The following is a 23,045-nucleotide window of genomic DNA, read 5'->3' as shown; positions in this document are numbered from 1 at the left end:
TCTGCCCGGAGCTCAACCCCACACAGCGTCAAGTGCCCTGAAAAGGAGCAGCTTTTGACCGAGTTTGGATTTAAAGGCGCTCTCCGACGCTTTCAGAGATATGGGTGAGAATAATGAAAGAGGGGTTTAATTGTAATTCTGAGGGAAATTAACAGAGGAGGGAACAGGCCTCTTGTTGCGGAGAGAGCCGTGCCCTAATGGGAGGTGGAAACAAAGGCCAACCGCATAGCTTTGCCGTAATTAATGAAATGCCAATTTAGATTATCTTTTGGTTATTTTGGCCCCCTTGAGATTCCTCTCACCGAGATAGGACTGCTATCATTTTAGCATGCTGCCGTTATGAATGATGCTGGCTGCCATTACGGCGGAGCTTTCATTATAAAGTCATTATAATTAAAATGATGGGACATTTGCATTGGCTTTGTTCCGGATGTAACTGTGATATACAGATGTTTAGTTGGCAGTCAGGTGCTTTGGCTAATTTTGAAGCCTCTGAGGCTGTTGGATGAGACAACAGTAAGTAAATGCATCATAACATGCCAAGATTATGGTTTTTGTTTTCGACATTAACATTACACCCACTTATCACTCCAGCAGACAGAGCACATTAGGATCCATGATGTGTGTTTGTGTGTCTTCAGGCTCAGAGCCACCCAACTCTCCACAGGTGGTGGAGGATGGAGGAGAGGAGGATGAGGAGGAGCTGAGTGGAGGGGAGGAAGCAGACCTGCGTTCCAGCTCTGGCCGGGGCTCCCTGCTGACCCGGAGAGGCATCACCCTGAGAGTGCTGCTCAAGGACGGCCTGGTGGAGCCTGGGGACGGCGTGCTAGCCATCCACTACCTGGTAATAACACACATCGCAACTGGGTACAGAAAGAAAGTTGTTATTCATTATTAGTGCAAGCGTTGTATCATGTGAGGTGGCTCTTGTTATTCACGTCAAGATGACCTGGCATGATACACCGGCAATGAGAAGCACTAAGCAGTGGCTTCAAAGGAGTAAACCCACATGCAGGTCTCCTTTTTTGATTTAAAAGTTCTCTCTGCTCTGCTCCCTCAGGGTAAGAACTTTGTAGGAGACCTGTTGAATGATGGGAAAATCAGATGGGTGGAGACGGGCCAGATCTTCAACTCCCCCAGTGCCTGGGCAACACACTGCAAACGTCTGGTCAACCCAGCCAAGAAGTCCGGCTGTGGCTGGGCGTCTGTACGCTACCGGGGACAGAAGCTGGTCCAGTACAAAACCACCTGGCTGCACAAGTACCAACCCAGCGCAGACATGGTGAGAGGAGAACTGGACTATATACTATAGTCAGTATATAGCCTCTAATATATGAGGCAACATACTACCCTAAGCAGTATCAAGGTCAAACATCGTTTCCCTGATTTTAGAAAATACCTGAAACATGAAATATTCTGGAAATATTCTCACTGCACTGGCAGATTCTTTTCAATTGCTTGAAGAACGAAAGACTTTAAAGACTCAAGTTACAAGCAAAAGTGACTTGCAATGATCTCGGTGACCCCTTTGGGGTGTCCTGACCCCCAGGTTGGGATCCCTGCTGTATGGTACCTGAATGTCCAAATCAACAATGTCCTATGTCATATATTGTGTTTATTTCTTGTGATGCCAGAGCCTGGTGAGTGAGGAGGATGATGACGAGGATGAAGAGGAAGGGAAGACAGCTGTGCAGGCAGATGAGAAGAACAAGAACAACAAACCTGGATTAAATGGTATAATTCTCTTCTCTTCTCCTCTAATTTATACAAGCTTCATCATTTCAACTAACTGGAAAACAAATGTTCTTCTTATCTGTTGCAGACGTGATCGTTTCACGGAGAACTGACAGAGAGAGAATTCCCGTCAGATATTGCACCCTGGGCACCAGGGATGCTACTAGGTACTGACTTTTATTCAGAAAGATCAATGTAGTTTGATGTGACCGACGTATTCTTCCTGCATTAAAGTGATTTAGAGTGTGATAGACACTAACTTGTATCCACAGAGATCCACACACACTAGTGGAGCTGTCCGCCTTCTCAGCCATCAACAGATTCCAGCCTTTCAATGTAGCCGTGTCCAGTAATGTACTGCTGCTAATGGTAAGTAACAACCGTAGCTTAAATAGAGTAATTGAATACTGATGGGCAGTTAAGAGACGGAGTTACCTGCTTTTTATTCTCATCAGGACTTCCACTGTCACCTGACCACCAGTGAGGTGGTGGGATACCTCGGAGGGCGATGGGATACCAACACACAATGTGAGTTTGACCAGGAGATAAGAAAGTAACTGCAAGAAATATACATGAGTAGAAGATAAGAACGAGGCCGTCTTTAACCCCAGCGTCTTCCTCTCTGTGGTCAATGTATTTCAGTGCTGACTGTCTTAAGGGCTTTCCCCTGTCGGACCAGGCTGGCAGACAGAGACTCTGCTTCTGCTGTGGAGGAGGAGGTAACACATGGACAGTAAATCCGTAGTCTGCTCTAACAGCGTGTATGCCCTCAGAAAACATGAAGGTGAATGACACCCGTTTTAAAAATTCACAAGTTCTTCCTGAGCCCCAGGACAGTTCAGCAGCCAGCACTTGTCAACATGCATCTCTCTTTCCAAAAGCCAGAAACCAAAGAACCAACACGGACTGCTGTGTTGAGTGTGTTTTGGATTTAAATTTGGTTTAAATACGATATAATTTCTGTTAACAATCGTAGAATATAAACTCTAGCAACAACAATCAAAAAGTTTTTTTTATAAAGTTCCAACTACAAAACTGCAAACTACAGAAGGATTTCAAGATCACAAGCGCTGACAGAACTGTGCTGGGATGAATCTTAAAATAGTGTTGCAACTTAGCAATAGAGTACTTTAAGTGGACCAGTTACCAGAATAGGAAATGCAAAAATATGAAATTTTGCAGTTGGGACATGCAACTGTAACTACCAAAAATAAATTCAGCTGCAAGTTACAATTTAGGGTTTTTCCAAATTGCAAAATGCAAAATGCAAATTGTTGCTCTGAGAATGAGAATGATCAGTCCAGTTATGGCTGAGCTTCTTCTGTGAACTGGTAAAGTCCATAATAATTACTGTGGTAGTACATATTTATTTACTTACTTTAACATTAAAGCAAAGCTATGCTTTTTTCTTAATCAGCGTCTGTTGTGTTGACTCTGCTCCAGATCTGTCAGAACCTGTTCATGCGCGGGCTGTCGTTGGTGGGCTGGTACCACAGTCACCCGCGAGGTCCGGCTCTGCCGTCGCTGCAGGACATCGACTCCCAGATGGACCATCAGCTGAGGCTGCAGGGTTCAAACAACGGCTTCCAGCCCTGTTTGGGCGTCATCTGTGGTAAGTGCCTCCTTTTAAATACACTGTGTACACTGTATTATTGATATGTACAAGGAAATTCTCCTTGAATACCTCTTCCACAGGGAGCTATGAAAACAGTTCATTGATCCCATGCAAGGAAATTAAACAGTATTGCTGAAATAATACTATATACATGACAAAGCAGGAGATATAGAGGATCTATCTACAATATTAGTCATTACGCAAATATTTCTGCTCTGTCAGTGACCCACAAGTTGCACTACCCAAAACGTTGCACTCGAATAAGAATGGAATAAGATAATGGACTAAAGTCTACAGACAGCAGCATATGCATTTGGTAACATAGAATACAAATATTGCACTTGAATGAGACTTGAATGGGGGGTCAGGTGTCCCCCTTGGAGTCCTTGGAGTGTATAGCAGCAGTTGTAAATGTTTAACAGCTGGACGCCCTCATGAAGAAAATAATGAAGATAAAAGAAATGTGATTTTTAGGTAAAAAAGAGAGAGTTATGAATGTAAGAAGGGTCTTTTGTGGATGTAAACAGAGTGCATGAAGGCAAATGGTCATTCACACTGCAGCGATGAAGGGATCAAACATCCGTACAACACCACCACTCAGAAACTTACTGCACCACAATGATTGTAGCCAAAAATATCTGGAATTTCTAAATCAGCAAAAACTCCCAGTATTACACATGGCATGTGAAGGCATCATCACTATCAGGGACCTTGGTTGTCTCATCCAAACCTGTACTTTCTGACCATGAGACGGGTTTGACGCCACTAAACTTTTTTTTTTCTCTTTCAGGACCATATTATCACGGCAATCAAGGTGTGGCGTCCACAATAACCCCATTCTGGGTCGTACCACCGCCTGAGGTGAGGACACAGGCACAGCTAATATAATTTAAACTACTCACCTTCTTATTTCTTAGCTTTGTTACTTTGTTTAGTCTTCTCTGATAATGTGCTCATGTTTCTGCTGAACTTGTGCATCATCTGCCTTCCTGCAGCAACGGCCTAATGACCACGGCATCCCAGTGGCTGTGGAGGTCACCTACGTACAGGACAACTTTCTCACCAGTGATGTTCTTAACGAGATGGTACTGATACTGCAGCTTCAGTCCTGTGAAAATACTGCAGAGAAATCTGCACTGTAAAAACTGTTAACCATATATAAAAGGCTCTGTTCATGTCCTCCACAGATGCTGCTGGTCGACTACTACAGGGCAGCTCCCGACCTCGTCCAGTTCAGCCAGTATTGGTGTCCTGATACGACCATGATGGACAAGATCAAGGTAGCATGATTCATAGAAAACCTGAAATCTTTATACCTGGATAGATGTTAGGTGATGATCCTGGCGGTCTCACTCACTCTTTCAGGACTTCATACACCCTCCAGCAGGTGACCTAACTTGTACAACCTTCTGTCTTCTTCTTCCTCAGGGCTCTCTGAGCTGCCATGCTCCCAAAGACCAGGCCTACTCTCAGATCTTAGAGCATGTCTACAGTCAATTGAACAACATGCACTGAGTGGATCTGCTGTGCATGCGTGCATGAGGCCGCTCAAGTCGTTCCATTTCAAACCCCCTTTTGTGCAGCGCTGACAGGACTGGAGTGACGGATGTACAATGTAAAAACCTGCTTGAAAAACATATAGATGCCTTGAATTCTCTCATGTTTGAGTGATACTTAATTTACAGCATTAGCGTGAGTTAAAAAGCACTTCAGTGACTCTGAAAGTGCTAAATCTGGATCAGAGAACATGAGACTAACAAGTGTTTAAAAATATATTTTGCAGAAGCATTTCATGGACCAGAAATCAGCCTGCCTGACCGGCCTCTTACCTTTTACACATGGACCTACGTGCCTATCTGTGCCAGTATCCTGTGGTATGAGCAGATATTGCCAGATATGTACAATGTAAACTTTTAATGTGTTGTAATTGCCTTTATAGACTAAACCAAGGGAGCAAAGGTGAAAATGAGTAGTGAAAAATATTCTACGTCAGCAAAGGATGCAAATGTGTCTTGGTTTGACTTAAACTGTTCTCTCAAATAGGTTTTGTGAATGTTTGTGTTCCTCAAGTCAAATTGGACCGTTGCAATGTGATGCAAGTCTTTCCATTGTGCCAAGCAAACCTTTTTTTTTTTTAATGAACCTGTGTGTGTGTGTGTGTGTGTGTGCGCGCTGTGCTGTGCTGTGAATGTGCCCCTCTACTGTCTCCCTGTTGGGTTATGTGAGACATGCATCCTGTTGGTTAGGACAGATATTTGCTTCCTCTTTACTTGTACTGTATTTATTACTAACTGTGTGGATTGTGTGATGTACATGTATGAAGACAGAGCAATGCCTTACGCCTGCTGATGATCCACAAAGCATTAAAATATACACACTGGAACTATTTAAACATGACTTCTTTGTTGACTTTATTCTCAAACAACTCAGAGTCTATAGTCACGCTAGGATGCTAATGTCAGCATGCTAACATTCTCACAGCAACAATGATGAAACATGATGTTTAGCAGTTATGATGTTTCAGTGTTTTCCATCTAGCATGTTGACATATACTAACCAGCACTAAACACAAAGTATCACCAAGGTCATTAGGATTCAACATGTGAGGGCCATGAATGACTGTACTAAATTTCACGGCAGTCCAGTTAATAGCTAGTCAAAATACAAATTCAGAGCAATTTATTTATATTTTAGATATAACAAAATATTGTTGCAGCAGAAATGTTTTCAACAGCAAAGTCACTATAAAAAACTCAATCTCCCCCTGTAAACAAATCAAAATAAAATAACATAACTGACATGAGTGAAGTTAAAAATATGATGTATAACATTGAAATCAGTCACCAGCGGTGGATGAAGTATTCAGATAATACCACACTGTAAAAATACTCTGTATTAGTAAAAGTATGTAAATATAATCAGGGAAATGTACTAAAAATGTATTAAAAGTAAAAGTACTCAATGCAGAAAATGGCCCCTGTGACTGTTCTGTACTAGTATATATTATATCATTATATTATTATTCTCATGCATTAATGTAAAAGCAGGATTTTACTGCTGTAGCTGGTTGAGGTGGAGCTACTTTTTAAACTACTTTGTATAAGATGGCAACTAATGATTACTCTCATTATGGATTAATCTGTGGATTATTTTTCAATCACAAAAATAGTGATTATATATTTATCAAAACATATTGTATTGAAGACAGAAGAATATTTCCTTTCTTTTTGTGTTTGTTTCTCAGTTCAAATGTCTGCAATACAATTTTAAACGGCAGCCATGATTTGATGTCAGAAGACATCATTATTGATCAAACGCAACAATAAGATGTTTATTTTTTTATTTATTGTAAGAAGGGGGAGGTGGGGGACAAGAAGGAAGCACGTACAAATACTTTGATAATAAAAGACAAAACATTGCGGTTAAATTCTGTACTCATACCAAAAGTAAAAAGGCAACTTAAATCTAAAGACATACATTTACAAGGTGTAATATAGGACTACATGCAAAGATTAATTTAAATGTTTTAAGGTCTCGTATATAAAAAAATAATACTATAGAGAGCCAGAATGATTTAATGCTGTTCAAAGGAGCATTTAAGACTGATTAAACAAATACATAGCCCTTTAAAAAAAGAAATCAGTGGGACAATTTTTTCAAACATGGATTAAAATCTACATAAAAAAAAAAATACAGTTTCCACCGGTGGTCTGCTGATAAACCTCACATTAGTCTAAACAACACATGTCCAGGAAACTGCCTGTAGTGTCAGAAATGTGCAGAAATGTGCACACATGCATTTCATCTTTACACAGGAAAGTGCCAACGGCTCAAAATAAAACCAAAAGTAGAAAATAAATTCTTGACCATTTTCTTAAGTAGCTAGGTTAGGTTTTGGTTGCTGTGTTAGTTGCAGTACTTTCCCTCCTTTCTTTCCCAAAGGCACTAAAACAAATCTAGCCAGGACTTGATAACAGTGTGATCCACACAGCACCTCATACAGTCCTTTAACTTTGCCCTGAACTTGATACAAGCATTGAAATGTAGTTAAAATCAGAGATGTAAACATATTAGACAAGGACCAAACTCAAAAGTGTGGGGGGGGGGGGGGGGGGGGGGGGGGCACACATTTGTTATTCACAAAACGTTTTTCCCCCCCACAGACAATTCAAACTCAGCTGGACTGACAATAACTGTTTGGTAAGGATTCATGTTTGGTAACAAAAGTTCTCCAAATTAGTCAAAATGGACAGCTTACAATTATTTTTCCCTTGATGTTTTCCCTTTCACTCCAGGTCTTTCCCTCATACTCTACACTGTATGTTAGATAGGACTCCATCTGCGGTGTGGACTGGGGCTGAATCCAGAACAAGGAACCGGCCTTGTCTAAATAGATTACCTAAACAGCAACGACGCCTGTTCACATCAGCCCAATCACAGGATCACAGGGTCAGAATAAGTTTCAAAGCACACGAGTTTCACATTCTCAAAGACATGAGCGCAGACAGAAATAGTGGGACAGTTAGTGATGAATATGAAAGGCTGAGTCGCTGCCAGCAGCGTCCTCTAATCAGGCACTGCACAGAGTTAACAGGCGCCGAAAACAGGGGTCAAAAGACTGAACAAAGGAAAAGACTTAACATGCTAAGACAAACAGGCCCAAAACTAAAAGACTATATGGCTGTTACAGAATATTTAGCAGTTTAAACAAGCAAGTGATACATTTCTATTGCATCTTATAGACTTTTTGGCTCTGTCTCCTCTATTGAACAGACTAGCAGACAACCACTAGACAAATAATAATTCTGCATCTATAGACAACAAACACACGCCTGCCTTAAGTGACAAAAAAGGTGCAACGTCTGCATATAACTTTGGGTCTGTGTGTGTAATGGTGGAGTAAAGTCTGTCACACACGTCAATCTCATTTGAGGACGAAGGTGCAATTACAACATCTTTCTCACATATTCAGTAAAGCAGTTTTACTTTTAAAACTACTGTAGTAGGTTGAGCCTAACATAAATCAAATACTGAAACAATATTAAGGAAACCACTTTATCAGGCCTGTTGTCGTCTGAAGCTATCAACAGTGCACAGCTTAGACAGAGATCTTTAAAAAGAGCATTACAAATAGGCCAAAACTTGAAAAGAGTCTAAATCAGAAACGTGAGGCTAAATTCAGCCCCTGTTCCTCATTAAAAATGTGTTTTTCTTTTTAGATACAGGTAGTTAAACTATAGTTCTAGTCATGTGTGGCTCCATTTTAGTTTAGTTTAAAGTAATTCTCCGTCTGGCCAGCAGGTGGCATCAAGAGATGAACTCCAGTCCCTTTAGGGGCACAAACAAAAGGTTTCAGTTTTGAAATGAGGATAATGTCCAGTGAGGTTACACATGATATTCACTGCGAGGTTTTGAGTCGGCCTCTTCAGTCTGAAAAGGGGCCATTACGTTGGTGAGCAACCTGAGTTTAAAAACAGACTGCGGTCACACAAAAAGGATGATATGGATGTGTCACGACAGTCAGCAGATTTAATACGAATTGTCTTTACCATGTCAGTAATTTGTGGTTAAAGAAAAATATTGCTTATAAATGTGTCATTAGTTAGTCCTCAAGAAATGTTTCTGACTGCCAGATAACGGATGTTGACATTTTGGGTCCATCTTAGGTCCTTTTTACCTTTGGGTGGAACAGGTTGATATTCTGGTCTGGACTTTGAAATGTGACCGTCTTCTCCAGAACTCCAGAGAACAAAAAGCGCTCGCCTGTGATGATGACGCTGGAGCTGAAGGTGAAAATGAATATTCTGCGGACCATCCCTTGGTTTCACTTTCCTCCCTCTCTAGTAATTCTACTTGCTCTCTCCTCCTCCTCTCCATCAGTCTCCTCCTTGGCTCTCTTGCTCTCTTTATATATTAGTGTGGCAACGGAACGAGGACCTCGACATAGTTGAGGGGGAAGAATCCCGACTGGCCGTTCAGCATGCCCTCGTACCAGTTCTCGTCGATCTGATTGGTCAGGGTGATGATATCTCCCTCGCGGAAGCCCAGCTCTCCCTCGTTCTCCGGCTCAAAGTCGTAAAGCGCCTTACAGCTTGGCTGCTCCGGGGCTGACAAAACACAAGTGAGGAGAGAAAGAATGAGGAAGATGAGGGGGAAAACGATACTTTCAGACAGTTAGGAGCCACTGACAGTTTCAGGAAAAGGATGTCACACTGCACACCTTAAACATGTAATATACGTTAATACGCATTTATATTTGTTAGTATAACATTACAACAAGAGTGCTGACAAGTTGAGACCAAAAACCACAACCTCCTATGACAGCAGCTTTCTGTATGACCCTTCTCCTCCCTCCCTATCCATCGTTTCCTCCATCCATCCCGCTCTCTGTGACCTCACGTAGATCAGCAGAGGAGAGTGGGGCTCCACACACAGACAAACTAGGCTTTTCTGTCTCCAAACAATTTTCTCATTGTATCAAGTTTACCCCACAGAAGGCTGGGCAAGCTCGAGACGAGGAAAGCTTTGGTCATTCACTCTCTGTTTTACTCCATACAGTATCAATTTACAGGGCCAGAAAGAATAATGTAAACACTGTATTGATAGAACCAACTCAGGCAACTTACTGGTTATATTAGAATAAATGTCAGTTAGCGGCAAGTCTGACGAGCATTTTGATAAACTGAAAAATTGATAAATAATGCTAATAAGCTTATAAGCTAATATGACCCACTTTCCCATCAGTGCTTGTCATGTTGATTCAGTGGCTTTGAAGAGAATGGTGTTCTTAATCCTGTTATTTTGTCTTCCTCCTTCACCAGTTATGATAACAAGGTAAAAACATAGATGAATAAATGCATTTATGAGAAAATATTGATAGTTCTATGATAAACTCCATATCTTAAACCTGTGATGAGTTTTTTGTCCCTTGACACATTGACATATTATCACCTTTTAAGTTGATATGATGAACTTAACCATTATGGCGCAAGATTATCAATCATTTGGAGTCGGGTTTCTGGCCATCTGATGAATGCAAGTCTAATATTCAATCTCGTTTTGCTCTGTTTTTGGTCTCCTGAGGGAAATATCTGGATCTTTAGCAGTTTAATGCCCCACTACGTTTACCAGATAGTCTCAAACAGTGCCTGAGGAGGTAGTGTCCAGTGTTTTTAGAGCTTTCTCACTGAAAACAGCAGCCTGGAGCAGTAAGAGTGAAACAAAACAGTAAAGGTGCAGACCTGACAGCTAAACAATGAGCTGAAACTCTCCGTAGAGCTGAGGGGAGCTGCAGTTTCAGGTGATAATTCTCTGTAGGTTCATCACTACGAGTGACCCCTTTCACATACATTTCATACATTATTATAAAAATATGAAAGCAGCTTAAAGGAAATAGTATATTAACTACAGTCATTTTAAGAGAAGCAGTTTCTCCCCAATATGAGTATGGGCTATATGCAGCACGCTGCTCCAAATTGAATTGAATCAGTTCTCCTCTGTATGGTCCCCAAGTTAAAGGGTTCAAAAGAGTCAGTTTACACATGGTAAGGATTCACAAAAACAGATTACAGGTGATGTTCTGTATACTATGTAATACGGTGGTGGGATTAAAAAAAAACCAAAAGCACAAATACTATTACAAGGGTAGTTTGGAAGTTTGTCAATTGTTCCTTGAAATGAAGAAGCTGACTGTTGTTTTAGGATTTGTTAAATAGCCGCATGTTTAAGTTAACTGTGGACTGAGCCAGTGGCAGCAGAGATGTTAAGAACTTTTAGCAAGTCAGGTTTCAGTATCTAGAGTACAGGATGTGGATTTCATACAAAATCACATACATGCTGTTACACTACACATGCACCATAAACCACCAATTATATGTTGAATCTGTGAGAAGCAACTTATATCCTGCTTCCTACATTTCACGCCAGAAGTTGTGCAAGCACACGGCACCATTTCAACACCACAAACAATTGTGAAAAAATGGCCCACACTATCTGTGACTCACACAATCCGGGTTTCTGAAGGGACAATCTTGCCAAGTGAAAAGACGGCTCTGATGATGTCATAGGAAAGAGGAACAAGGTCAGTTGGAGAAAGGCCAGCCAGATGACAGGGCAGGACACTCACTCACTCACACACACTCACTCACTCTCACACACACACAGACACACAGACACACACACAGACACACACACGCACACACAGACACACACAAGCACACACACCCCTCCTCCCCCACGCAGAAACAGACGTCCATTTTCTCATGGTCAACGACTGAGTACATTCGTGAGTCAAACATTCAGAACATGCCACCATTTAAAAAGCCTCAATCAGACTACAGAAAAAAAGACATATTTCTGCTCCGTGGTGCTGATTGGTTGCAGGTTTTGAGCAAAGTTGTTGACAATGCGGAGAGTTCTTTCTGTCAGATTTCTAAGCAGCGTGTTTAATGCAGGCACACTACTTTTCCACATATCTTATGCTGCCCTTTTGTGTGGCTTTGAGAGTGACGATATTGTAAAGTCGAATACAAAATAATGCCAGAGAGAGAGTTTATTTTGTTCTCTGTTTGTCAAGACATCATCTGTTCCCTGGTGCAAACAGCACAGTCAGCCACTTCATCTTAGTTAGTTTAAATGTATTGTACTCAAGTGTTTGTGGTAAAATGACAACGATCCCCACTAATAAATATTACAAAATGTAAGTGTAGAGCCCTTCAGCTGTCTCTTACCTGAGTTGCGTGAAGGAGGCAGAGCCATTGAGGTTGAGTAGCCGCCATTTGAATGGTTGTCCTCTCCGAAGTCAAAGATGGGTTTGGGTTTAGGTGTGTATTCACGTCTTGGTCGAGTCTGGGCCTCGTTCATCCTATTCAAAAAAGATAAATTGATTTTAAGTCTCACATTTCCAAACCTCCACAGCAAATACAAAAATGATGTGTGAAGTCACTGTGACTAAACCAGAACTAGACTTTAAAAGCTATAAGCACAAAGCTGCACAGTCAGGCGTACTCCACAGTATGTTGGTATCTGTGTGTGTCAGGTTTCATTTACTGCACCTGTCTCGGAGTTTGTCAGAAAGCTCCTCCAGCACCTGCACAGCCTGTCTGTGGTACTGCAGCTGGGACTCCACCAGGGAGGAGAGCTGGCTCACCTGCTCGATCTACACACATACACACACATATAAATACATCACATACACAAGATAATCAGTGTTACTTCTCTGGATTATAAATAGCACCGATCATAAAAGACCCAGTGACAGCATGTGGGCATTTACTGCACCTTGGAGATACATTATCATGGCGCTAATGCGCAAGAGGTAATTTATATATAATATTTGTTTGGCAAACTAATCTTAACTCAAGGTCTACTTACTTGAGATAAGGTTGAATGCTCCAGAAAAAGCAGACCATGAGTTCAGATTATTTTATCAAACTTCTGTTACCAAGGTCAAAAATGATCTTTCATGCTCAGATTTACCAGTATTTAAATAGTCAGAGGGAACTAGAGGAATAATAGAACAGACACTTCCTCCAGGTAGCACTGCTCATATTCACACTGTCAACTAGTCCTCAATATTAAAACTAACCCCTCAACTGCTGTGTTGGAGTATAGCGAAACGCACAAATGAATGTAGATCTACATGCACTCAGATACTGCACATGCTCTAAGCTGTTTAGTTCTCCACCTGCAGTGACGTACAGGAAAAACCCAAATAGTGATTAAATGTTATAACTGATCAACTACATCTATTTAAAGATATTTTTATCTCCAGTGTTATTGTGCTGAACAGGTGTGTTTCATCATTCTTTACAGGTGTAACTATATTTGCCATGTGGGTGTGTATTGGACTACAGCCTTCCAATGCAAAAGTGAAGCTTAGTCAAACTCCACAATGAAGCAGCTGATGAAATGTTTCACATCACACAGTGGTGGCAATATATATCACAAGAAGGCCCGGGCTCAAACTAACACCACACACTGAACAATAATAAAATCAGTCCTCACATCAGTCTCCAGCAGGTTGTACATGCTGGTCTCAGCCACTTCCTTTGACTCGTGGAACTTCTCCAGGGCCTGTCGAACCTCCTCATCGGGGATCTTGCCCTGGCGCTTTTTCTTGTAATCGTAGTCCAGGCGACGGCCTTCCAGCTTCTTCAGGTGGTGCTGAGGTGGTAAGAGGCGTGGTTAGTTTAGGAGGGGGCACAGAGGTGATCACTATCTTGCATTAAATGAAATTTGAGAGAGATTAACCGATGAACTGACATACAGTTTATTCCCCTGTCAGTGTACCTGTATCTCTCTGAGGTCCTTGTCACAGAGCCCTTGCAATGGATCAATGAAGTTCTGTTTGACATCGATATCTAGGGAGTCTTTGACTTCTGCCAGTCTCTTCATGGCCTCTCCAACATCTACTAGCGCTCCACCTGAGCCACACAGACATATTAATAGCTCAGTGACATTAGTAGATTTATAGTATAGAACCACAGAGTTATATCAAACGTCAGACCACACATAAAGAAACAAACAGTATCTAACAATACCACACACAAAGAGACAGAAATACAATACTTAAAATAGTCAAAAAGCATTTCATGAGCACTGTAAACAGTTTGGGTGCAATCTGTCAGTCAGTATTTTAAGTATACCACATATACACACACACAAGCACAACCATGCACACCCAAAAACCCAAAATACCAAACCCCAACATTCCTCTGTCAATTTACTATCCAAAACCACAATATACACACACACACACACACACACCTTACCAAAGTTAGTCTCCTCTCCGAGTTCCCGTCCAAACTTGCCCATACACTCCCCCAGCAGCCCCTCAGCCTGAGGGTAGCCCGGGTTCTTCACCTGACCCCGGATCTTAGACATGGTGTTCAACATGGACAGTTTGGCACGTGATGCTGCGGAAGGGGAATTGAAATAAATTTCATCAAAGAGTTCAAGCAGTTTGAACAAAACGCATAAAAACAGGTTTTCTTCTCACCTGGGTTGGGCTGAAGGTACTCTGACGTTTTGGAGATTACCTCCACTACTGCCTTACTGGTCACATCTACTTTCTACAAAACACAGCAAGCACACGTACATCACAAGTGTACAGCACAGCTACTATAATCACAGAACTAAAGTAAAACAGTGACAGGGAAACCTTCTGTTAACCATTGATTGAACTTGCTTGTTCATAGGTTCATACACAGAGTTCAAGTACTTTAAAAAACACAGTAAGTTATTTTCTCTCCTATCAAGTTTGGATACAGTACATGCTATGGATATTATAGTGACATGCACCTCTACATGCGGGTCTGACTAAGCCTGAAAGCTTTTTAGCTTAAGCTTTTTTAAAATCACTCATATTACCTCTTTAAATTGGATTTATTCATGTTGTGCATGGCAAACAAAATCAAAAATGTAAACTAGTGATGTAACCGACAATGATTTTCATAATCAACCAATCTGCTGATTCTTTTCTGGATGAATCGCATTAATGTTTGGTCTATTACATGTCAGAAAATTGTGAAAAATGCCCATCAAGTCTTCCCAGAGTCCAATGTGATAGCTTGTTTTGTCTGCACAACAGTCCAAAACCAAACTTTTACTATCGTTTTAGAAGATTTTAGAAATCAGAATGATGAGAAACTGGAAACAGTGAACTTTAGCATTTTTGCTTAAAAATGTACTCAAACAATTACCAAGGGTTGTCAATTATGAAAAATTGTTGTTCAACTAAACGACCAACATTTTGTTTTGGCTCTACTGTAACCTTTTCAGCAATCTAATGGCAACAAGTTTTTGATGTCACCCCCACAGCTTTAAGCGGTTTATAAACTTTGAGGTCAGAAAAAGATCTAAACCAACATAGGATGATGTAATGCTTTAAATGAGGTGTAAACATCAACAACGGAAGTCCCACAGAAACAGCAATGTGTTTGTGTACTGTGTGTAAAACCAACCAGGGCTAAAGCCAAATTTGTTTCTCTTGAAAGAGCACAGAAAGATGCCTCTCTTACCCGTTCCAAGTCTCTGAAGTCATCATCTAGTTTAGTTCCTTCAGCACCTCCAACTTTCTCACTTACCATCTAGAGGGAGAGAGAGAGAGAGACAGGGAGACAGAGAGAGAGGGGAGAGAGAGAGGGGAAAGGGGGAGGAAAGAGTGAAAATTCATTAATGCTGCTCATAAGGTTTTGATTTGAGTGGAGAACAAGCCTAAACTCATCTCTTAATTCACACATTCACATGCCTGTGTAGAAAATGAACATTTCTATGAGTGGAGCACAACATGTTGTATGCCGTGTTTAGAATAACAGATAGCAGTGTAGTAAACCCTAAAAATCACACAAACAACAACAGCACAAACAGTGTTATGCAATCCCTTTTGTTTACACTTTGCAGGACGAAAAAATGTTAGACCAGCTAACTCCATTACTTTAACCTCAATAAAGACAATATGCTACAGCTGAAGAAGACTAAAACACGTTGATTGAAAGCATATGTATTTCCAAGTGAGATCTCTTAGCATGTTTTTAGGTTACAGACAAAAGTCTAACAAATGGAAAACACTTTCCTGTGCATGTACAGTACAAGTATTTTTGAACATGCTTCTTGGATAATTCCTTAAATGGTGAGCAGGGTTTGTGCTTTTTTCAGAGACACAAGTCACAGAGAACTGGAAAATGAATCCAAGAGTTTTGTAATGAGTCTGTACTGCTGTGACTTCAAGATACTTAAAACCTTGACTGCTGTGTCCGTGAGCTACATGGTTCCATATCTGAGACTCTCTAAGTGGAATCGGCAGAAAAACAACTCCCATCACCACCAGTAAGATAATGAACACGGCCCGCAACAACAGTCCTTAGTGGCAGATTAACTTGTAGAGCTATTCTGCAAAGACAAAAGAGAAACACAATGCCTGCTTTGTGTTTATGCCATGATTCCAGTTAAAAATGTTTCACAATATTTTGAAGTAATAAAAATTTTGTCGCACCAGGATGTAATGAATCTGTCTCGCTCTTGCGCATTTAAGATTTGAGGGAGGTTGTAACAGCCCTGGTGTTAATCTTTAATTATTTCGCCATACTCTATTAACAGAGGGAGCATTTCAAACTGTCTGGACAGTTAATGAAACACTGCAAGAGAGGCCCTGAAAAAGGGATAGATTTAGGACTGTATTTGTAAAACTGAAGACTTTGAGGTTTCCTAAAATATCATTATGCATGTAAACAATACAACTGATTAACTGATTAGATTTTAGACAGCTATATATTTGCAGGACCTGGCCTGTGCTATGTAGGCATGTATCATTACACCTTTACAGATTGGACGCATGATCTTTTCAGGATGACCACTTTGAATTGGTTTATTAGACATATCTAATCCCTTGGGTACGAGATTAAGACATCATTTTCCTTTCCTTAGTAAAATTCACTCATCTGTGATAGAGCAACAGTACAGTTGAGTCATTTTCTACATGACTAAAACTACTGTTGTGGCCTTTTTATGATTACTGGAATCACCAAGGCTTTCTGGGTCTGAGGGAAATTCTCATTTAAAGGATATCATAATTGGTGAGTGAACAGTAGAGTTAGATATGTAGTCACGGAGTTTGACATCAGAGCTTTTAGTATACAGAGTTAATAATTAAGGGTTTGTTTATCTATCATCTGCTCTAACAAACAAAAAATGAAATACATTTACTCTACAGTTACTCTTTCCCCTCAGCAGCAGCTGACTTTTGCTGAACAGTCTGGGATCTTCAAGTTATAGTACTGCTGAATCTCTGCAGTATGCAGAAAGCACATGACAGGGGGCCTTGGGGGATTCAGGTCACAAGTAAAGTTACAGCCTCAACTCTCAGCCTACTCAGCATTTGACTCTCTACCTCAGAGGAAAGACTGCAGTCTGCAGTATTAAATCTTTGCTATCTTATCTTTTTCAGCACAAGACTTTTGGGGAAGGGAAGAATTTAATTCATAACACTTTTCTTGTCACTAAACTTGAGGAATAATTTGTTAGGCATTAAGTACTGTTACAAGTTCTCGTGTCAGTGTAACACTACTATTTACATGCACACAGGCTGAAAAGACTGGAGCCCAAAAACATCCACACAGGTTATCATCTGGAAGTTTTGGTATAAACATGCATAGAGCTACACAGAGGGATCAGTCTATAACAGGTATCCTTTTCATCATAATGACTGGGTATTTAAGCTGCTGGTAGCTGGTTAAATGCTGGTGCATTATCACAAAGCCTGGTTCAAGATCTTGTTTGGCTTCAGATGACTTGAAGATTGCAAGGCCCAGAGAGTTGACTTATACAGAGGCCTAGATACCAAATGAGTAGCAAGAGACAGAGGAAAAGTGGCAGCGTAATGGAGATCCACATTGTTTCTTAACGTAGCATGTGAAAAATCAGCTGGTAAACACCAGTTGATGGGGAAAACCGTATTATTTTCAGTGGGTTATTTCTCTCACGCAACAAACTAGTCTATTTGCTGTAATTTTGTTAAAAATATGTAATAAAAACATTTTAAGCGCAGGATTAAAAGAGTAAAAAGAAAACTTGTTTTACAGATACGTCTAGGTCGGGATGGTCAAAGAGATAAAAGCTAGATATAAAAAAAAGAGCTCAGTCACCACAGTATCTGAGCAAACCATATTTCAAGAGGATAGACTATTTGATTATTTTCTTAATCTCTTCCTTCATTCTTGCTTCACTGGGGGATGCCTCTTGGCGCTTGTTCTTTAAAATATTTGCATTTAAGATTCAAACTGCAACTCTGGTTGTTTCCAGTAAATCACTAAGTCTAAAACTACCATTTCCTCCTTTATACACACAGAGGCCAATCACCGCAGTCTTTGACCAGCACCTGTATTATGACTCAATCTAGATTAAGAGTAATTATTTCCCAGATTTATATAGGCATTATATTGCAGACTGATTATCACTCCTGTAAATGGGGATTAATCCCAGATGAAGTCTGCACCAAACTCTAATCTACTTAGATTTCTATCAACATGTCTGTAAACTAATCTCTCCTGACTGAAGTGTGTCTTAACACCTGATAAAATGAACATGTTAGGCCAGAAACTTGAGCCCTGCTTGACAAAAAAATACAGCCATCTCATTCATTTGAATGGAGCCAGTCCCAACGAAGAGGGTACCAGCAAAACAACGTAGGGCGACACACTGTAAAAAAAATTGAACCAGGCCCAACTTTAGCTGCAACACAAAGTGATGTCATCTAGCAAGATGCTGTGTTCGCCATGATAACTTTCCAGAGTTGTAAAATCCTGTCGGTGAGTATTACAAACCGTTGGCGTCTCATGAACCTTTAAACACATTAGTCTTTTACTCCAACTGGACTTCCTGGATTGTATTTCATTGTCTCACCGGTAACACTCCTCTACCAACACAGCCCCCTGTGTTGTTTTAACGCAGGGCTGATTTCAGTCTGAATCATACTTGTGTAAGTTATGAAGAGGCTTATGCGGTTACATCTTCCGTGAATTATAATGTTAATGCTTCTTCCAGTTAATGATAAAAGTTTGAGGAGAGAGATGAAAAACAACCCCTGGCTGGCAGGTGTACACTATTTTCAGGTAACCGAATAGTATAACCAGACACCTCTGCAGAGGTGTTAGCGGTAGTATTAACCTCAAGGTAAGGACAGCAACAGTGAGGCTCATCTACAGAGCTTGGAACTAGTTTCATTTGTGTAACCCAAGATAAAAAAAGATGACAGATGATTTGATATTTGCTACGCATCAGCTGTTCTTTGCATCCGTGTCATCCATTACAAACATGAAAGAGACTACTTGTTGGGTATTATCCCTTATTAAACCTTATGTCCTCCATTTAAGCATGACTGTATTTATCTTCAGCTGTAAATTGAAGCTTTTGAAACCAGAAGATTTATAACTACATCAGCGCATCAATAAACTTGACCAACTGCACAAATATTCCATACTATATAAATTTGTCATCTCCATTCAAGACTAACCATCACCCCCACTGTCACACATAAAACGCCTGAGTGTTATTTTATTTGTGCTCTGAGTGAGTCTTACATTTCAGGTATCAACAATGAGTGTTAAGAGTAATTCTCAGAAAACCAAATAACAAGGGAGAGACAGTAAAAGAGAAAAACAAGGACATGTGAGCAACAGGGCCCAGATATCATTTCCACAGCCAACTTCCTGCATGCCGCCAGCGTAGAAAATCTGAGTTATGTCAAGTGTTATTGACTCTCATGGAGTTTTGGCAAGAAAATCAGCTGCATTGCAGTCAAATAAAGGGGGAGCACACTGTTTTCCCACCTCCTTCTCTGCATCATCCCTTCGGTCACTTTCTCATGCACAAATCCACTTAACCTCCCTCAAACACCTTTACTGTTCACTTTCAAAAAACTGTCATGTTAGTGCCAACAGTCCTAACATGACAGCTTCTGAATCGTGTTATTTTTCCTCACAACTGAACCAACAGGGATCTGAGTCTGTTCCTGACAGGAAGCTGGGGCAGAAACCAAATGTCTTTCCTGCTTAGATCAGCAGGGGTAGGAAGAAAAAAAGAGACTCAAAAATCTTTTTAACCGTCCCCGCCCATGACTAAGAGAGCTGGCCAAAATTAAAAACACTCACATCAAGATTCAGACATCAAAAGACAGTAAGACTTTTATATGTCCATGACAGTCAGTGGCATTTTAGATTTCTCCCCTCAAATGCCCTACATATTAATCTGGCTCGCTTAACAAAACACTAACAAAACACAGCTGGAAAATAGGTAACTGGGTCTTCTTCACCCCAAAGAAGCACTACTAAAACCCAATGTTCAGGTTACACTTCCTCACATATAGAAGGGGTCTCTCCGTGAATATCGAAAACTGTGAACTTAAATGTGTCAACACTTGCTCGGTTTCTATTAGACGACTTTTTCGTGTATTGTTTTTCTGACTCTATACGCTCTGACTCACCGGAGAGTCCCTGAGGCAAACACAGCTAGCTAATGTTTACCACAGGATGTGTATTTGCTGAATCTGAATTGGTGCACTGCTGGATAAGGTGACTTCAAAGCACAAAATGTGAAATACCTGTACACCATTAAGAGCACAATAACGTTAGCCACTTAGCATTAGCTAAAGTTAGTTAACGCCAGTTCAACTAACGTTAATGCAAAACATGTCCGAAAGATGCTTATTATCTTTAACGCTAGCTGTAAAAGAACACAGAGTGCCAACTAAAAATAACAGTGACATTTTACATACTGATACAAAGCGTTTCTCACTATAGCTTCCTGCTGTCCCCATACAACAACTTAACAGCTACATTGAAAAACCATTATTAACATTAGCCAACTATAAACCGTTAGCTAATAATGCTAAATGGGGCTAGCTGCTAACGATACATGACAGTTGCTAGCTAAAAGAAAAGTTTTGCAAACCTGGCTGGCTTTATAAAACTGTTTCTTCAAGCCTGCTACAGACATCTTGAACCCCGGCTGTCTTCAACTTCCAACGGAGGTGTAACTGGGTCACGATATAACTAAAGTTAGCGATATAGTTTGTAAGAAACAGGACCAGTGCAAAAATGTTTAGGAGGAATCATAGGACCGCACAGCCGTCACTCCAAGTCGGGACACGCCAACTGACCACGTCCACGTCGAGGGTGACTCTTCCCTACTGTCACAGCAGATAATGGAGCGAAATGTCCTAAATCCACTAAAATCAAAAAATATTATGTCCTGAACCGAAAACGCAAACAATCTAGGGCACACTTGTACGTTATACAGAGCACCAAATCTGCACTAGACACTTATAAATCAGTTTCCCGAGTTTACACAGCGGACCCTAAAGGACTCCCTTATGTTAGTGCACACTGCCCCCTGCTGGATGTAGCAGGCACACACCGTCTGTCTGCTGCAGGATTTACAGGCCAGATGTTCCCATTGTGAGATAATATACTTAAAGCATGTTTATGTCTAAACACATACAGAAAGAGGCAGACGTTGTAGTCCTAATTGGCAAAGATAAATGAATGAGATTGTTATATGTTTATGATGGCTTGAAACATAGCTGGATTGCTAGGGTGCCCCAGGGCAGAAATGAGCTGCTGGGCCCCTATATTAACCCCCCCTCCTCATATTCTCTGTACAGTGTGTACAGTTTTTCTGTACTGGAATGCTACCTTGCCAAAAACTAGATTGTGACACAGGCCCTCTCATCAAGATAGGGCCTTGAGATTAGGTGATAAACCAGAAGCCATTTTAAGGCCCTTACCATGTCAGTTTATATTGTATCTAAGTGGTTCATATCCTCAAACAAAATTTCAATTAAATCAGCACATACCACTTCACACACAGTCAGCCTGGAGGGGAGATACTGTGTGTTTTAGATTTATGTGACAAGGCTTTGAGATAAACATCTCTGAGATTCCTGTCACCACCCCGATACAATTAAGGATGGAATTTCATTTGTGGTGCTCATAGCACTTGAAAAAATCTTTAGATTTCTTTACCCAAACAATGTTCTGGTAACTCTGTATTATCCACAGGGCTAGCTGTGAACTTTTTTTTGGCACTGCTTTCTACTAAAGAAATACTTTCTACTTTCTACAAAACTGTTGCCAGTACAGCAGGGTCTGGGATGGCAGCGGACGTTTCAGAGGTGGATATGTCAAAAGCTCAATGCCTAATACTGAAACTACCTACATGACCTGATACCATGGTATGGAGTAGGAGTAAAAATGTGTATTTTTCTTGTGCCTGGGGAGGACACACACTGTAACCACAGAGGTGGGAGAATTAAATATGTGATCTGATTAGATTAATTGTTTTACAGTCTCCCTTTGGCTATGAATACATTAAATTATCTTACTAGGAATAAAAACTTGCTCAAGCACCTGTTTTGGTCTTTGAACAGCTGTTATCTACCATATGGTGGTAACAATGCACTACATGTTCCCAGTACAGGGTATCCTTAATCCCTGTCTTTATGTATGTGGACAGGAATGACAGAAACACACCAATTTATTTAAAGAAATGAAATATGTTTAGAGAAACTGATAAATGTATTATTTTATATGCAGGTATGGTTCATGATATGTTTGTTAATAGACAACAAAATTGGTTCATCTGTGCTAATCATTTTGGGTGCAATCGGTGAAACATAAGGGAAAGCCACAGTTTGTTCTTTTAATTGTAAAAAGACTTTTATTACATTCTTAAATCCACATATTGTATCATCATTGTCCAATAACACTTTACTGTGTTAAAACCTCTTGGGCTTTATATCCATAACATATCATAAATTATTTCTTATTAAAATCTATATTGATTTAATAATAATAATCTTAAAATAGAGTGAACATATCATAAACAGAAGGATCATGACAAAAGAGAAACTTTTAGGGAGACATCTTTAAAAACGCTCTTTAAAAAAATAGAATTACATCTCTCCAAGACAAAAAGGACACTAAACTGATGAGAAAAAAACAGTACATATAAGGATAAAAATTAAGAAACAAAAGATCACAACAAAACCAACACAAGATTCAGAGATTATAATCCATCTTTTATATTTATTTTACTATATTTACTTTTTTTAAATATCCTATTTTATCTATGACTCAAACTCAATAAAGTCTTGCAATAATGATATTAGACAGGGGTAAAATCTTTGATACTTCTGAAATCA

The 23,045-nt window shown here is 40.3% G+C and overlaps 2 protein-coding genes across 8 annotated transcripts; one reads left to right on the top strand and one right to left on the bottom strand.

Annotated features, from left to right (window-relative positions):
• The first annotated feature begins 17 nt into the window (after positions 1-17).
• mpnd (MPN domain containing) lies at positions 18-5,727 on the top strand. 3 transcript variants are annotated; one of them, XR_011597425.1, is made up of 14 exons: positions 18-104; positions 642-844; positions 1,061-1,282; positions 1,635-1,734; positions 1,823-1,901; positions 2,007-2,103; positions 2,190-2,262; positions 2,377-2,453; positions 3,178-3,346; positions 4,140-4,210; positions 4,345-4,434; positions 4,537-4,629; positions 4,778-4,964; positions 5,133-5,727. XR_011597425.1 is itself a non-coding variant. In XM_070909118.1 (13 exons), exons 1-13 carry the CDS (start codon positions 101-103, stop codon positions 4,862-4,864), a joined length of 1,365 nt encoding a protein of 454 aa, XP_070765219.1. In that variant the 5' UTR covers positions 18-100; the 3' UTR covers positions 4,865-5,727. The 3 variants fall into 3 exon arrangements, 2 of the variants coding, with proteins under 2 accessions (XP_070765219.1, XP_070765220.1); XM_070909118.1 differs by having other exon boundaries at positions 4,778-5,727; XM_070909119.1 differs by lacking the exon at positions 18-104 and having other exon boundaries at positions 729-844; positions 1,061-1,311; positions 4,778-5,727.
• A 1,756-nt stretch (positions 5,728-7,483) lies between these two features.
• sh3gl1b (SH3-domain GRB2-like 1b) lies at positions 7,484-20,992 on the bottom strand. 5 transcript variants are annotated; one of them, XM_070908393.1, is made up of 10 exons: positions 20,795-20,992; positions 15,370-15,438; positions 14,349-14,421; positions 14,122-14,265; positions 13,640-13,773; positions 13,355-13,513; positions 12,403-12,506; positions 12,061-12,212; positions 11,014-11,034; positions 7,484-9,468 (listed from the first exon to the last, which is right to left on the bottom strand). In XM_070908393.1, exons 1-10 carry the CDS (start codon positions 20,837-20,839, stop codon positions 9,263-9,265), a joined length of 1,107 nt encoding a protein of 368 aa, XP_070764494.1. In that variant the 5' UTR covers positions 20,840-20,992; the 3' UTR covers positions 7,484-9,262. The 5 variants fall into 5 exon arrangements, with proteins under 5 accessions (XP_070764494.1, XP_070764495.1, XP_070764497.1 ...); XM_070908394.1 differs by lacking the exon at positions 11,014-11,034 and adding an exon at positions 11,353-11,400 and having other exon boundaries at positions 7,484-9,456; positions 12,079-12,212; XM_070908396.1 differs by lacking the exon at positions 11,014-11,034 and having other exon boundaries at positions 7,484-9,456.
• Between the last annotated feature and the right edge of the window lie 2,053 nt (positions 20,993-23,045).

The sequence above is a fragment of the Enoplosus armatus genome, chromosome 7 (assembly GCF_043641665.1).
Source record: "Enoplosus armatus isolate fEnoArm2 chromosome 7, fEnoArm2.hap1, whole genome shotgun sequence".
Taxonomy (NCBI): Eukaryota; Metazoa; Chordata; class Actinopteri; order Centrarchiformes; family Enoplosidae; genus Enoplosus; species Enoplosus armatus.
The sequence above is the reverse complement of the archived record's forward strand: the minus strand, read 5'-3'. Positions and strand labels throughout refer to the sequence as shown.

Coding starts and splice junctions, on each gene's coding strand:
- sh3gl1b (XM_070908393.1), bottom strand. CDS start 20,839: ATGTCTGTAGCAGGCTTGAAGAAACAGTTTTATAAAGCCAGCCAG. Junction 12,507..13,354: donor ACAACCTGCTGGAGACTGAT/GTGAGGACTGAT, acceptor GTATGTGTGTAG/ATCGAGCAGGTGAGCCAGCT. Junction 11,035..12,060: donor AGGTAAGAGACAGCTGAAGG/GCTCTACACTTA, acceptor AACAACAGTCAG/CTTCTTCATTTCAAGGAACA.
- mpnd (XM_070909118.1), top strand. Junction 1,735..1,822: donor CAACAAACCTGGATTAAATG/GTATAATTCTCT, acceptor TATCTGTTGCAG/ACGTGATCGTTTCACGGAGA. Junction 4,435..4,536: donor GTGATGTTCTTAACGAGATG/GTACTGATACTG, acceptor TGTCCTCCACAG/ATGCTGCTGGTCGACTACTA.